The sequence below is a fragment of the Petromyzon marinus genome, chromosome 2 (assembly GCF_048934315.1).
Source record: "Petromyzon marinus isolate PM22_M1 ecotype Great Lakes invasive population chromosome 2, UKy_Petmar_22M1.pri1.0, whole genome shotgun sequence".
NCBI classification, from domain to species: Eukaryota; Metazoa; Chordata; class Hyperoartia; order Petromyzontiformes; family Petromyzontidae; genus Petromyzon; species Petromyzon marinus.
This window is the reverse complement of record NC_133668.1, coordinates 762,716-778,755: the sequence shown is the minus strand read 5'-3', so window position 1 is coordinate 778,755 and position 16,040 is coordinate 762,716. Positions and strand designations below refer to the sequence as shown.

At 53.8% G+C, this 16,040-nt stretch overlaps 1 protein-coding gene across 1 annotated transcript in view; it reads left to right on the top strand.

The window, feature by feature from the left end:
• The window catches only part of OBSCN (obscurin, cytoskeletal calmodulin and titin-interacting RhoGEF), a 131,585-nt gene that overhangs the window by 107,097 nt on the left and 8,448 nt on the right, over positions 1-16,040 (top strand). Inside the window, exons 55-74 of the mRNA XM_076068730.1 lie at positions 4-218; positions 395-529; positions 1,082-1,246; positions 1,794-1,938; positions 2,492-2,773; positions 3,588-3,630; positions 3,748-3,872; positions 4,762-4,959; positions 5,103-5,201; positions 5,666-5,884; positions 6,133-6,205; positions 6,438-6,482; positions 6,614-6,666; positions 7,434-7,589; positions 8,676-8,818; positions 10,251-10,451; positions 11,588-11,670; positions 12,364-12,537; positions 14,593-14,752; positions 15,621-15,734. Of these exons, the coding sequence (XP_075924845.1) occupies positions 4-218; positions 395-529; positions 1,082-1,246; positions 1,794-1,938; positions 2,492-2,773; positions 3,588-3,630; positions 3,748-3,872; positions 4,762-4,959; positions 5,103-5,201; positions 5,666-5,884; positions 6,133-6,205; positions 6,438-6,482; positions 6,614-6,666; positions 7,434-7,589; positions 8,676-8,818; positions 10,251-10,451; positions 11,588-11,670; positions 12,364-12,537; positions 14,593-14,752; positions 15,621-15,734 (2,828 nt within the window). The remainder of the gene's footprint in view (positions 1-3; positions 219-394; positions 530-1,081; positions 1,247-1,793; positions 1,939-2,491; positions 2,774-3,587; positions 3,631-3,747; positions 3,873-4,761; positions 4,960-5,102; positions 5,202-5,665; positions 5,885-6,132; positions 6,206-6,437; positions 6,483-6,613; positions 6,667-7,433; positions 7,590-8,675; positions 8,819-10,250; positions 10,452-11,587; positions 11,671-12,363; positions 12,538-14,592; positions 14,753-15,620; positions 15,735-16,040) is intronic.

Below are 16,040 nucleotides of genomic sequence, written 5' to 3'. Positions count from 1 at the left end.
CAGAGGAAGAGGGCGAGGGGCGCGGCGAACACGGGCGGCCCGGCGGGCCCCCGGAGTCGGACGGGGAGGCCCGGCCGCGGCAGCCGTGGGATGCGGCGAGCCGGAGGCGGCGCATGAGCTGCGAGCCCACGCTCGGCTCCATCCATGAGGAGCCCGAGGAGGCCGAGGGCGCCGAGGTGGAGGCGGCCGCACTCGACCGAGCGGCCACCAAGATCCAGGTCTACCCTCACGCTGGCGCTCGAAAAGCTGCGGGCCGAGATTCTGGCTGCGCGTCGAGTTTTGAAAGCCGTTCCACGCTGTCCGGGTGGACGCCATATTTGTACCTCTGCGTAGTCACCCCGCCCCTCCTCCTCCTGTCTTTCCCTCACTCGTGGTTCCGCTTGGCCTCCTCCAGGCTGCATTTCGCGGATTCAAGACGCGCAAGGAGCTGGAGCGGGGAGCACACCCTCCCCTGCAGCCCACTCAGAGCAGCCTACGCAGCTTCCTCATCCGGCAGTCGGCGGAGGAGGAATCGTTTGACGGAGATGAGGTGCAGGGTGCAGGCTTTGACGATTTTGATCGTGGTTACAACACGTGACCTTCTCGTCATGATGCATGGCTTTCATTGTCGTCATCATGACACGTATCCCTCGGTAAGGTTTCTGTAAATTAGAGGCATCCAGATATCGAACCCATTAATTTCCGTTATGCGATTGGAGATGCATTCCTACGGAAAAAAATATCATTCGGCTCCAAGACATAATCATGAAATCAGACTTAAGAATGCACATTTAATGGTAAATCGTAATTTTTTGATAAAACAAAAAATACTGTACATTACTTAACGAGAAACTGTGGTCAAATGTGCACGAGGACACGTCCCTGTGTCCTCCCTTAGGGGTCGGTCTCAGGCTTCACTTCTGCTCTGTGCCACGGTGATCAGGAAAGGCCCGGCATGACTTTTCAAGAACAACAAAAACACCGCAACCCATGAATACCCATCGTGTCGTTTCACATTTTCATTATTGACGACGTCATGCGGGTGGCCGCCCCGACCTCGTCACCTCATCGCGGCTTCTCTTGACCCCCCGCTCCTCGTCAGGCGACCGCTGCAGCCCCCGAGCCTCAGCGAGGAGGTCCGGCGCAGTGGCCGGCGCCGGCGGAGCCGACGTTCCGGGAGGACGGCGACCACATCTACATCTCGTTCTGCGACGCGGCCGAAGCGCAGTCGGCGGCCGACAGCTTCCGCCAGCTCTTCGCGCTGCAGGTGCGAGGGTCGCGAAGGTCACGAGGGTCGCGGGGGTCACGAGGGTCGCGAGGGTTGCGGGGGTCACGAAGGTCACGAGGGTCGCGGGGATCACAAGGGTCGCGAGGGTTGCAAGTCGCGAAAGTCGCGAGGGTCACGAGGGTCACGAGGGTCACGAAGGTTGCGAGGGTCGCGGGGCTCACGAGGGTCGCGGGGGCCGCAGGGGCGATTATATTATTTTCGATTATTGATTTCGATTATCGATCGTCGGCAATTATAATCGCTGAAACAGAACCGCTGCAGATGCGCGTCTGCGGCGATTTGGAACGCTCTTCCTTCCGATAATAGGAAGCCACTGGAAGCTATCGAGATTGAAAACTAATTTCTTCAGCTTTTTGCGCGTTGTTTGTTGTCCTTCCCCCCGCACCTCCGATCAGCACGGTTGCCTGCGTACGGCGCAAAAGAAACTCGGCGTAAATACGTTCCGGTTGTGTCCACCGCCGCCCTGCGCCGTGAGTGCCGGGAGAGGGGAACGCGACGACCCCGGCTCGGTTTTGCGTCTCCGCAGGGGCAGCCGGTGGAGGTTCTGCTGCTGGAGGACGCCACGGAGAGCGGACGAGCGGCCGTCGTGCGCGTCAAGAAGTTCCACGCGGCGGCGGCGGTGGCGCCGCTCGGCAGCGCCGCCGTCGCAGAGGAGGAGTCGGGCCGGAGCGGTGAGGCCGCTTCCCCCTCCCGCGATGCCCGCGCACCGCCGCACGCGGCCACGCGGTTTCCTCGCAGCGCCGCGACGCCCGTGCACTCCGTGCCTTCGCGCCGGTTTGGTTGTCTCTGGCTCTGCTGACGTGCGCGGGCGCTGTGCAGCACCAATTATAAGCATTCAGGATGTTTCTCCCAGACTTTTACTCGTATGTGTACTCGGCAACGGTGACTATCACGCGCGCAACCTTTCATGCCCACCCAGCAAGATTCAGGGCCGAGGTTCAATTCAAGAATCAGATATTTTCCCCAATACGTTTTGGTCACTTTATTGTCTTTAACGTCACGTGAGCTTATCGTTTTCTTTCACAAATCGTCAAAACCCATTGTCACACATGCACAATTTTACATGTGTATTGTTGATAGAAGAATGTGTTTTACTAAACGAATATCTAATTGGTTTCTACTCTGTGCTTCGCCCGACCACCCCACCACCCCACACTCGTCACACTGCCCGTGTTGTTGCGTTCGCGTCTCTACTCCGCTCCCTGTCCCGTGCCCTTGCCGCAGCGCCGCGGTTCGTGCAGCACCTGCTGGGGCTCACGGTGGAGGAGGGGTACCCGGCGTCCTTCGACTGCGTGGTGACGGCCTCGCCCGCGCCCTCCGTCGCCTGGTACAAGGGCGACCGGCCGCTGCGAGAGGACGACCGCCACATGATCAACGACGGCGACGACGGCAGCCAGCAGCTGGTGCTCACCACGACCGGCGCCGGGGACGCTGGCGTTTACCGCTGCGTGGCGGAGAATGAGCTCGGCGTGGCGTCGAGCCACGCCGAGCTCCTCGTCGTCGACGGTGAGACAGCACGGGCCGAGGAGAGCAGGGGGCGGCCGCTGCTTCCGTCACGCGAGCGCTACGCTCGCTCGTGCGTGACGGCGCCCGTTTCAATGTCGGGACAGGTCGTGCGATTTGTGCATTCCAAGTATGTTTATTTTTTTACGTATAAATGATGTGTTACCGTTGGCGGTCAATGTTAGATGCGAGAACGTGATTGTTGTGCGTATTTTTAGGAACGAGGTTAGTTTCGTGAGTTATTTAACTCATACAAGAATTATGGGGTGGATGTTAATCCTGAGCCAGAGTTTACAGGAAGTTCACCGTCTTGCTGACAAAACAGAATCTAACTTCAGAGGGGACTTGTCTTCCTCATCCCGGAGGTGAACCCCCAAATGGGATGCAAATCATTTTCACGTGCATGAAATTACAGCCGCACCGAGCTCCGTGTACGCCTCGATCTGCTAACGATCTTTCACTCGCCATATATTGTTTACAGCCCGTGCCCGACAGTATTGAGAAAGGATAATGCACTGAGAGTAACTATTGCGGTGCTCGTGGCACGGTGGACTTGACGTGAACCGTCCGTGCGCTTGCTGCGTTTGTGCACGAAACTAAAATAACAGAGTTAAATTTGTCATATATGTGACTCGTGAAGATAGGATGTCAGCCTGCACCCGTCGGGCTCCACACGCACCACGTCGAGAGCTCATTCCGCGAACCCGTAGCCCACGAGCGATGCTGTCCTGCGCCTGCGTGTGTGCGTTTGTGTTGGTCTGCCTCGCGTCTCGCTTTACGGTATTCATATTAATAATCCTTGCTTTTATCGTCACAGTGTTGAGCCCCGACTGCGACACGCGGAAAGCAGCTATTCCCAGGTGAGAGCCGCACCCCGCACATAGACGACGCATTCATCCGCGCACGGCCGAGATCGCCGAGGCGAGCGCGCGGTGCCACGCCTCTGACGTCCACGCACGCGGCACTCGTGAACTCAGGGACCAGGCTGAGGATGCGGTGGAGACGCCGGCCCCGGAGGAGCCCCCCGAGTTCACCCGCGAGCTGCACGACCTCCAAGTGGCGGCCGGGGCAGAGAGCACGCTGCTGTCCGTTGGGGTCAAAGGTGACTCCACACGATCTACAAGGCGATACGATGCAATTCGACTTCGTAGAGAGGCTGTATGTGACCACGTCGCAAGTCTCTGTGCAAGGAGAGAGACAAGCGCATTGTGAGACCGTGGGAAAGCAGAGAGATTTATTTTTAGCACGAAGGGGAGGAGGGAGAGGAGGGATCCAGGGAAGAGGACTTGTGAACTGAATTCGTAAAAAAAATAAACATTCAGTGATAGCCGGAGGCGAAGAGGAGGGTCTTACTGTATGTCTGGACTCGAACAAATGGATGGACTTTTTTATCAGTTTATTACTAAATATTACCTTTTATGTATTTCCGTCTGACAGTTGCCGGCCATTAAATGAATTCATATTTCTATCCGAATTGCATTTTATTGTATTCCATTGCTGTGAAACTCAGGATGCATGTGTCAGTGGAGGAAGTGTTTGTGACGAGAGCGCTTTCGCCTACTATACAAAGGCCTGAATGCAGCACGCCGATGAGAGATGAACCGGTCAAACGTCGCAATGAAGCACCCCCCTTAAAGAGGAAGCTTAGTGAGACATCTTAGAAGAGTCACTCAAAAGTATGCCTCGTATTTTAGAGGCATCATTTAATTTACCCGTTAAGTCCTCTGAGCGCTCTATAAAAACAAATCATTATTGTCAGCCATAATCGATCGACAGCTGGATGTAGGCCTCCACAAGCTATCACCATCACTCACAATCCTGCAGAATGACTTGCAGGATATTTAATAGCCGACTGCCACCTGTGGGGCTCCCGCGTGCCGCGGTGAATCAGCAGTGGCGTCAGCAGTGGCAGTAGCGGAGGTAGCAGTGGTAGCGGTGGCGCCGGCTCGCACGAGCGAGCACAGCGAGACGGTTACGTGTCCCGTCCGCAGGCTCGCCGGCCCCACGCGTCTACTGGTTCAAGGACGGGCAGCCGCTGCCGGGCTCCGAGCGGCTGCAGCTGCGCAGCGATGGGGAACGTCACACGCTCGCCATCGCCCTCCCGACGGCGGACGACGGCGGAGAGTACACCGTCTGCGCCAGCAACCCCGCCGGATGCGTCTACACGTCGGCGCTCCTCGTGCTGCAAGGTTCTGAAGCGCGCCAGCTGTGCGGCGGGCCTGCCTGGGCTGTAGTTTCTGTCACCGTGGTCTCTGTAAGTCCGCCTGTGCGTCAGGGAGCACTCTTGTCTGTTTACCGGTCTGTCTGCCTTTGTGCGTGTGCGTGTCTGCAGGTGAGCAAAAGAAGTTGACACCGCCGCGGTTCGTGGAGAGATTCAGCAACAAGCGCGTGCCGCATGGAGGCAGCGTGACGCTGGCCATCACGTTAGAGGGTGAGATGAGCGCCAGCCAATCCCGCTTCGCCGCTCACGCCGATCAACACGCGCATCCGCCTGAATTTAACAAATTGCTTTCTCTGCGCAAGAATCCCACTGATGGAATTTTTATAACAACAATGTACATTTATGTATTTAAAATCATAACATTTATATATGTATGTTGAACTTCATTTTGCACCGTACGTAGAAGTTGTTCATATTCATCCTCAACCGCTGCTGGATGAAGGCCTCCCCATGTCATCACCATCTCCCACGTCCTGCGATGTAGCCACCGTGGAATCATTACTACCGTATTAAAGTAACAATTAGGGAAATAACTGTGTGGCTCTGATGCCAACACTGCTGCAGTTCACGCGCGTCACGTGAAGTAACGATGCCCTCGCGTACACATTGTGCGATCGTCGTACGCGTCGTGCGATCATCATGCGCGCCGTACGATCGTCGTGCTGTGCGAGCAGGCTCCCCAACGCCCGACGTCACGTGGCTCAAGGAGGACTCCGCGGAGGACGTGACGTGGATCAAGGAGACGAGCGAAGGGTTCCGCCTGGAGAGCACGGGCGCCCGCCACAGCCTCACCCTGGATGCGGTGGTGCCGCAGCACGCCGGCCACTACACCGTCATCGCCACCAACCCCGTGGGGCAGGCCATCTGCACGGCCTACGTGGACGTCCGGCGGCGTGAGTCCGCTTGCTTCCTCTCCTCCAGCCGCCACCACCGCCACTCCCGTCACCACCGCCGCCACCGTCACCGCCGCCACCGCCACCACCGCCACTACCGTCACCACCGCCACCACCATCACCACCACCGCCACCATCGCCACCACCGCCACCACCACCGCCGTCAATGTCACTGCCACCGCCAACACCACCAACAGCCACAAGTGGCGCTCATTGCACTCAAAGCCACTCCTCCCATGCTGTTCCAGCACGTGGAGCCGAAGGGGAGAGCGAAGATCTGGCGACAACCCAGGAGGAAAGACTCAGCTCCTACCTGCATAGGTGAAGGTTCAGCACCAACGTATAAATACATGCGTGCGTGCGTGCGTGAACCAACATACTTATAAAACCAATATATATGCAGGTAAATATAGATTAATACATATAATGGGCAGGTTTCTTAAACCCCCCTGCCTCCATCCATGATGTTTGCTTTCTTCACCGTTTAAAAAAAGATGTCATGCACTGTGTTGCCATATGAGGCATGACTAACAATCTTGTGTCGTTCTTTCAGCCTGCCAGAAGACATTGCCAGAGAGCACGCAGAAGGAGAGAAAAGGTATTGAATTACATGCCTCAATAACTGAACGTCTGCTGCTATCGGAACATGTCGTGTTTTATGAACACGTGCAAGCGCAGAATACGTGACGGGGGTGTTTACTCCATTTTGCCCGCCCCTGTTTTCCCCAGGCCGTTCTTTGAGGACATTTCGGTGCAGCCGCCAGAGCCTGAACACGACTACCGTGAGGAGCCGACAGCTGAGCCCCAGCTTTGGCCCACGACACGACCCTCTTTCACGACGTTACCGAGTCAACTGCGGTTGCCGATTCTGGAATTAATTAACCCGTTTTGTGGCTGTGGCGCGAGGGTTTGACCTCCGAGTTCGAGGCCTCGCACTTTCGAACCCTAGCAGCACAACATGGCCCGTTATCTCCGCCGCTCTGATCCGCGCGGTGTATAATAATAATTTAATTTGTATCTGAATTAAGAGAGCTCACGGTATGCTGCCGTGCATCAGGGTGAGGTCATCGGACTTACAACCCAGAGGTCGCCGGTTCGACCTCCCGGTGCGGCAGTTGAAAACAATTGGCAGGTTTGTCAAATCCTCTGTGGACCCAGCAGTATGAACGGCTACACCCTGGGTTAGTCCATCGGCAGGTGACGTGCGGTGGGGTGGAGTGTGGATGCTGCCACCCCTCCCAAGACGTTTGGCCAGCGTGGAAGAGTAGGCTTAACACTCTCGAAAGGGACTCTAAAGGGAGCCCTTTTAAATGGAGGTCCTTCCGCCAGCATTTGCATGAGCAAGAAATTGCTGGGCTGCGCCTTTACCTTTCCAGCAATCTTGGCAATGTATAAATGTATGTTCAACTTTGTTTGCACCGTATGTAGCCAACCATGCTAATCGGAGGTGCGAGTCATGAGCCGGCCCTATGGGCTGGCAACTTTGGTGACACAAAGTTGAATTTGAATATCCACCGATATCCAACTAACCATGCACTTCGCTCCGCAGTCCTGGAGGCGGACGGCACGCTGAGCCGGGACGAGCTGCCCGCGCCCGAGAGGGACGGGCGCGAGTCGCGCGGCAGCACCGTGTCGCTCACCGAGGAGCTCATCCACCGGCTCACGGCACAGATCTCCGACATGGTCTGCACGCGCTTCTCCAAAGGTTGGATGGCCGCTCTATCTGACAACCACAAATATCCCCCCCTGCGCCCCCTGTGTGTGGCCTGCACACACTGTTAGGGACAAGGCATCGGGGCCTGGCAATGGCGATAACCACGAGGCCCGGGGACCGCCAGGACAGTTGGGGCGGCACCAGTGGGGAGTGGGGGCCTTCACCACGGAGTCCCAGATCCCACGTCAAATGTTCCCGTGTAGCCCACATAGAATGCCGGGGCAAGTGCTGTTAGTAAGCACTTTTGAAATCTTGGACAGTGCATGAAGAGGTGGTCTGGCCAGCACTGTGCCCGGCCACCTTTGTCTCCCAAGTGCCGATGTTTACACACCATGTGCCAGGACCTCATTTAAGGCTGAGTTGATGTATGGAAGGCCTGAAAACGGTTCCGATATTCACCTTGGCTAAGCATGGTCCCCAGTTTTGTAGCGCTTTACTCTTTCCCATTCCAATGACATTCGTGTACGTTATCAGTTTTTCTTCCGGATCCATTCCAATGACGTACGTGTAAAATAAAATCACTTTATCGGTACCGAGGCTCCCACAATGCCATGCGGGAGGGCTTGTGGCACAGTTTGGCGCCAGCTAAACCGTAAAGTGCGGTCGTGTCGCTCGTTCTCTGCGGTGAGTACAATGTGTTTAATAAAAAAAAACAGCACCATGCCTCTCTTAAATAAAATTAAAGCTCAACCTCTTGCACGTTCCGAAATTCAGCGGTGAAGGGGACCCCACCCTGCAACTTGCAGACGTCTCGGAACGGGAAAGGGTTCACTGCCGCACACACCGGTGCTGTTGTGTTCTTACCAAAGCAGAACAATTCCCTTTTCAAGCAAACGTGAGGAAAGCAGTTCACTAATCGCCATGGAGCAGACGTATTTATAGGCTCACGGAATGATAGGTCCTGGTGCACCACCTGTTTTGCGGTACATTATCGCACTGCCACCAATGTTCAGGCCAAGCCAAATCCAAACTTAGCCGAGTACTGCATGCCGGCCCCCCATCCACGGGCCGGCCCCCCTCGTCCCCCCCCCCGCCCGTGCCCCCGCCCCCCCCCCCCCCCCCGCTTGCCACGAGCAGTGTCGCTGCGCGTCCCTGGCAGCGAAGGCAGCGATGACGATCAGCGAACTCCGCTGACAACGCCGCGCCGCGGACGCTCGCGTCCCACCTCCGGCATCCTGGAGTCGCCCATCGAGTCGGACGAGGGAGACGCGGCCATGGAGGTACCATGCCTCCCACCCCCCCCCCCCCACACCCCCCCCCCACACCCCCCCCCCCGGCAGCGTCGGTACGTGCTCCACGACGCTTTCTCTTGGGGTTCATTTCCGATATAGGGAAACCGGACTAACTTGGGAATTGTGCGCTGACATCGTCATCATCACAATCTTCAGCCGTGCTGGATGAAGGCCTCCCCGAGCCGTGGCTCCAAAGCTCACCGTCCTGTGATGCCGGCGCCGACGTGACGTGGTTGTCACGTCCCCGACGTGGTTATTCTCTCGCCTCAACCGCCGCGGCGACGCGTTCTGCCCAAGCCCACTTTTCTTTACTGGTCAAAATTACCTCTCTCGGACGCACATGCTGTTCTCTTACTCCACGTGTTCTTCTTGAATGTGCGCGTCGTGCGTTTTCTTCGTTACCAAACACCCGCTTGACGTTCGGAGTGCAATCGTGCCCGCTACCCTGTGCGACGTTCTGCAGCCACGCTGTTGCATGCAACCTTCGCGTGGCTCGACGCAAAATTATATCTGCGCCCTTTCATGCGGCGGTTTTCCTGAAATAAAACAGGGGCGGAGTGTCACGGCTCTCCCACCTCGCGGACAAAGCTGCTGTCGGGGCGAGGAGTCGCGAGTTGACACTACCAGAGAATTCCTTCCTCCCGCAGACCGAATCTGTTAGCCCCGTGATGGTTCGTCCGGGTGGCGATTTGATGATTAGTCACGACTTGGGCTTGAATTTTCATTCAAGAAGCGATGGTTATTTTTACATCTTGGTGAGCGTAGCGCCTATCGTGTCCGCATGGATCACGTGAACCAGCGGTATCCAGCACATGTGAATCATAATACCCTATCCCTACATGCATTTGAATCGGTGAATCGATGCGATGTTACACGCGTCGAATTTAGCCGCCGAATCCCCATCGTGGAATTTCAACATCAGCAACGATCTATCCACTGCTGGATGAAGGCCTCACCAGGCCGTCGCCATCTCTCACGGTCTCGCGATGCAGCAATCCATCCAGGTCCAATGGACGATCTGATTTTCATCGTTCCATCTCCACGGTAGTCATCTCGAGTGGGCTTTCTCCTTTGGCTGCTGTTTGGTTGTTACTCTTGACGGTCGGCCGTCAATCCCTTCTAGCCTCGTGTGCTGTTCAAGGCCATTTAGTTTTCTTACAGTCCAATCGATGGCTCTCATATGCGTGTTCGCGTTGTACAGTACGTTCATTGGCACGATGTCCGACGTTTCGCTACAGATGCTAGGAGCTTCTTCAAAAAATTACGTCCATATGTTCTCAAAGCCTTCTCATAAGAATAAACTGGGTGGGGTAGAAAGTCCAGCACCTCCAATTGGCACGGTCGGCTACGTACCGTGCGAAATAAGTTGAACCTACGTACACACACACACACAAGTCGTCCTCTGTCCACTCTGCCCCAGGGCATGGATGAGTTTGTCGCGACCTCGGACGTCGTCCCGAGCGGCGACGAGCCCGAGTGGGTGCCACTGCGCAGGGGGCAGCACGTGGAGGTCCTGGACTGCGCTCACCCCCTGCGCTGGCTCGTGAGGACCAGACCCAGCGTCACAGAAGACTTCTGCCAGGGCTGGGCCTCGTCAGCCTTCCTGGAGAAGCGTCCGCCGGTGAGACGCCATGTATTTGTGTATGTTGAACTTCTTTTGCACCGTACGTAGCCAACCGCACTAATCGGAGGTGCGGTGGAAGGACAACAAACTAAGCACAAAAAAAGCAGTTCTAAGATAAATGAGTTTTCAATCTAGTGCATAGCTCCAGTGGTTTCCTGATATCGGAAGGGTTCCTAATATCGGAGCTGGACAGCTTCATATTGAAGACCGAGGTCAAGGGGTCATCATGGCCAAAGCCGTCGATGCCACCACCGCCAGTGCACCACGCCAACGCTCTCTCCCCTGCGCCAGACCCCACAGCTGCTGCAGTCTGCACGCAGCTACCTCCAAGATGTGCCCTGCGAGTCGAGCTTCATGATGGACCAAGCCCAATACTCTAGCACAGGTTTATTCTAGTGCTACAGTCGCTCATTCGAGTACATTTAAGACCACAGCATCACTGCGTTAATTATACCAGTTATGTGCTGACATTAAAGAGTTTCCTTCATTTTAACTTTGCTGTAGCTTTATAATCCGTACGTCGCATTTAAAAACCCGGATCTCAAATAACTGAGAGGAATGACGATGGAGAGTTTGGCGTGAGGTATGGGTGGTGGTGGTGGTGGACCAGTCAAGGCGAGGAACTGAATTAAGAAAAAGAGCCCCCCCCCCTCCCGCCCACCCCCCCAAAAACGATAACATCCCTGGGCCCCCCTCAAACTTAATCCAGCCAGACATGGGAGAGCCTCGCAGATGGAGATATTAAAATAATTTGCTGACTCCCAAAGGCGCTTGCTGTGTTAAGCCATTAGAACATAAATATGAGGCCTCGAAATAGGGCTTATGCTAAATTGAGTTTGGTGCACGTTGCTGCATTCATCTTCAAAGATGCCACGGCAACTTTTGCAGGTTTTATCAGCCGCTATGTGTAAAAGCACAAAGTCAATTTGAAACACTCGCGTTTGTGTGTTCTTTGAATTTAAGTGTGAACGTATGAATGTACGTTTAACTTCTTTCGTGCCGTACATAGCCAACCGTGCTAATCAGAGGTGCGAGGAGAAAGACAACAAACTAAAACACACCTAAAGCACTTCTAAATTAATTAGTTTTCAGGAATAAATGAGTTGAATACCTACACACTTTGTTTCCCCTAGGACTTCCCTATGGATGCACAACGGCAGAGAGAAGATGAATTGGTGAAGGCGTTGTCACCAGAAGAGGACCAGAGGCACTTTCAGTGTGTTTTTAAACTTGAAAAGGCCACTGCTTTGTGCATTCCCCACTCCCAAACTCACACTCACATGTACACATACCTGTCAACCCATACGGTTTGCCCCGTATTCTTGTACAGGGAAATGAGTTTTCAGGTCCATACGGCGTTCAGCCGTTTCAATACGGGGCTAAAACAAATTGCCTATTTATTTGTGTTTCTCCCTTGTGATGGGACTTTGTAGGATGAACGTTGAGATTTATAAGGGCCACGGGGTGACCAATAAGGTCTGAATTGGTCGGTAATAAGGTAGAGCACTGATAAGGGGTTGACAGGTATGTGTACATACTCTTGTTTTGTAAAATAATTTGATAGAAAAAATTTCCACAAAAAGCGTGATCCCATAATGTACTGCGGTGAAAAGGCAATACATCACACGACAGCCGAACAAACAAATTAGGGTAGAGCCTCAACTGTCACGTCTGACTAAATGTATACGATACGAATACACCTGCTAATTTTACCACGAGAAGTACACTTCCAAATGCCAATGTAGCATACATCCAATCCACTCCAATCTAGATTCCACCTAGAGATGGAAATGACCCTGTAAGACCAACGTGCAAACGTAGCCACATTCGCAAAGGTGAGCTTGCGGCACACAAACAAATAAATCCTGCTCCTGAGGTCGCTTCCTGTAGCAGGTTTTCCGTGCGACAGGGCGCTGTTGGGCGAGCTGGTGGCGTCGGAGGAGGCGTTCGTGCACGACCTGGAGTTTGTGACTTCGCACCACGCGCGCCACGTGGAGACGGCGCCCGGCCTCCCGCCGATCGTCGACTCGCAGAGAGACGTCATCTTCCGCAACGTGCCGGACCTGCTGCACTTTCACAGCCGGTGAGGGCATCTCGCGGCCACGCTCACCCGCACGGTGACTCTCTAATGCAGGGGGCGGGGGAAACCATTTCCCTACTCGGGGCCAAATAAGATTTTCAGTACCTTAGGCAGCAACCACAGTGTTAATGCGCAAATGAGTGTTAACCAATAACAACTTAGAAAATTAAATAATGCGCACGCGTCGACCTCTGAGCTTAAAGAGCCCCTTGCGGCTGACAATAAAAGACTGAGCGGCGCTATCATTACACTCAGAGCGGTGTTGTCAGGGTAACTACAGTGAGGGAAAAAAGTATTTGATCCCCTGCTGATTTTGTACGTTTGCCCACTGACAAAAAAATGATCAGTCTATAATTTTAATGGTAGGTATATTTGAACAGTGAGAGACAGAATAACAACAACAAAATCCAGAAAAACGCATGTCAAAAATGTTATAAACTGATTTGCATTTTAATGAGGGAAATAAGTATTTGACCCCTCTGCAAAACATGACTTAGTACTTGGTGGAAAAACCCTTGTTGGCAGTCACAGAGGTCAGACGTTTCTTGTAGTTGGCCACCAGGTTTGCACACATCTCAGGAGGGATTTTGTCCCACTCCTCTTTGCAGATCTTCTCCAATTCATTAAGGTTTCGAGGCTGACGTTTGGCAACTCGAACCTTCAGCTCCCTCCACAGATTGTCTATGGGATTAAGGTCTGGAGACTGGCTAGGCCAGTCCAGGACCTTAATGTGATTCTTCTTGAGCCACTCATTCGTTGCCTTGGCCGTGTGTATTGGGTCATTGTCATGCTGGAATACCCATCCACGACCCATTTTCAATGCCCTGGCTGAGGGAAGGAGGTTCTCACCCAATATTTGACGGTACATGGCCCTGTCCATCGTCCCTTTGATGCGGTGAAGTTGTCCTGTCCCCTTAGCAGAAAAACACCCCCAAAGCTTAATGTTTCCACCTCCATGTTTGACGGTGGGGATGGTGTTCTTGCGGTCATAGGCAGCATTCCTCCTCCTCCAAACACGGCGAGTTGAGTTGATGCCAAAGAGCTCCATTTTGGTCTCACCTGACCACAACACTTTTACCGAGTTGTCCTCTGAATCATTCAGACGTTCATTGGCAAACTTCAGACAGGCATGTATATGTGCTTTCTTGAGCAGGAGGACCTTGCGGGCGCTGCAGGTTTCAGTCCTTCATGGCGTAGTGTTACCAATTGTTTTCTTGGTGACTATGGTCCCAGCTGCCTTGAGATCATTGACAAGATCCTCCCGTGTAATTCTGGGCTGATTCCTCACCGTTCTCATGATCATTGCAACTCCACGAGGTGAGATCTTGCATGGAACCCCAGACCGAGGGAGATTGACAGTTCTTTTGTGTTTCTTCCATTTGCGAATAATCGCACCAACTGTTGTCACCTTCTCACCAAGCTGCTTGGCAATGGTCTTGTAGCCCATTCCAGCCTTGTGTAGGTCTACAATCTTGTCCCTGACATCCTTGGAGAGCTCTTTGGTCTTGGCCATGGTGGAGAGTTTGGAATCTGATTGATTGATTGCTTCTGTAGACAGGTGTCTTTTATACAGGTGACAAGCTGAGATTAGGAGCACTCCCTTTAAGAAATCTTTCTGATTGAGAGGGGTCAAATACTTATTTCCCTCATTAAAATGCAAATCAATTTATAACATTTTTGACATGCGTATTTCTGGATTTTTTGTAGTTATTCTGTCTCTCACTGTTCAAATAAACCTACCATTAAAATAATAGACTGATCATTTCTTTGTCAGTGGGCAAACGTACAAAATCAGCAGGGGATAAAATACTTTTTCCCCTCACTGTATGTATTCCCCCCTAGTGCTCGGTTGATGCTGTGAAGATGTCGCGATGTCTACTAAGTATCACATGGCCGTTGCCGTTTTGAAATGAATTCGTGGGCCGTATCCGTAGGTTCGCTCCCCCCAACCCCGTTCTCATTATTCGACACACGGATGGTAACCACCACTGTCTGCCTGCCCCTCGGCCTCCTCTCCTCTCCTCCCCCTCCCGTGCTGCCCGCATCGCCGCCGGCCAGGGTGCTGCTCCCGCGCCTGCGCTCGTGCCAGGACGACGTGGACGTGGCACGTGCCGTGCTGCAGAGCCGCCACGAGTTTGACCGCCACGTGCAGTTCCTGTACGGAAAGCCCAGGGCTGATGTCCTGCTCATGAGCGGCCCCACGCAGGCAGCGTTCGAGGTGAGGGACACGTGACGATCCATCCGCAGGACCGCCAACCCCCACGGAAATACAATAAATTGTTATGATCCAAAGATCAGTTTTCTATTTTAGTCTCGTTTGTACGATATCGTTTGTGTCGTCTGTTCTGTTCGATCTGATACATTCTGTCTCGTTTGCTGCGTCTCATTTGTTATTTTTGCAATGAAATACATTCACGTACATTTGTGTATTATTTAGAAGAAAAAAACAATTTACAACTGAGTCTACCTCACATCGCGCGATGCGTCTATTCTGAGCGGACGGGTCAATCGACAAATCGTTTTAAATCCTTCCGGGAGACTCGGGCCTTGACTCGGTCAAACTGCGCTTATCCTCGTTTTGACTGGGGTGTGCAGTTGATCGTTTTACGAGGCACGAGGTAAAGTTTCAGAATTGTGTACGGTTGCCTGCTGGCTTGCGATGGCACGGATGAGGCGGTGCAAATGTATCCTTGAGCGATAATTCTTAACTTCCAAATAACGTAGCTGGAAAGGAAGTGCGCGCGGCTACTGCAATGCATCATCGTGTCTGAATAACTGTGTGCGCTTGTAAATTGCGAAACGCCGACGATAACATTTGAAATACAAAGAGCGTACGGTCATACCTTCCCCGCGTTGAATCATCTCATTATTTAAGTCCATCCACAGATTTGCAGGCGGGAGTCTCGTTTTATTATCAAACACAAGCGAGAGCAGAGCGACGCTGCGTGTGCCACGGTAGCAATGTTGCCGACAGCGTTCGCTTTGAACCCCCGCTCAGAGTTGACGAGTGCCCTTTCGACCGCTTATTTAAAAACACCCAAGTGATGTCGACGGCACTTTGTGCGCAACCGACTGCCCCCGCGCAGAGGTACGAGGAGGCCCTGCAGGAGGGGCCGAGCCCGGCGCGGCCGCACCGCTCCGTGCAGGAGTACCTGGACCTGCCGCTGGGCCGGCTCAGGGCCTACCAGTCATCGCTCAGGGTGAGGTTGGAGAGCAGCACGGCCCTCCGTCTGTGCCCCTGGGGTGCACCGGGGACGCGTCTACTGCCGGTGTGTCATGGGTAAAAATAAGGATAAAAGTTATTTCCTGCTCAAATGAGCATTGATAGTTGTGCTCATCGCCTTTAAGAGCCCTGAGCCGGTAGAGGAAGCGTTGCGCGTCCCTACGCTGGGGGCGAAGAGCCATCCACAAAATGTTCCACCACTGGCGAGCACGCACGCACACGGGTCAACACACGTAGCACACACGCACACAGGTCAACACACAGACACACGCACACAGATCAA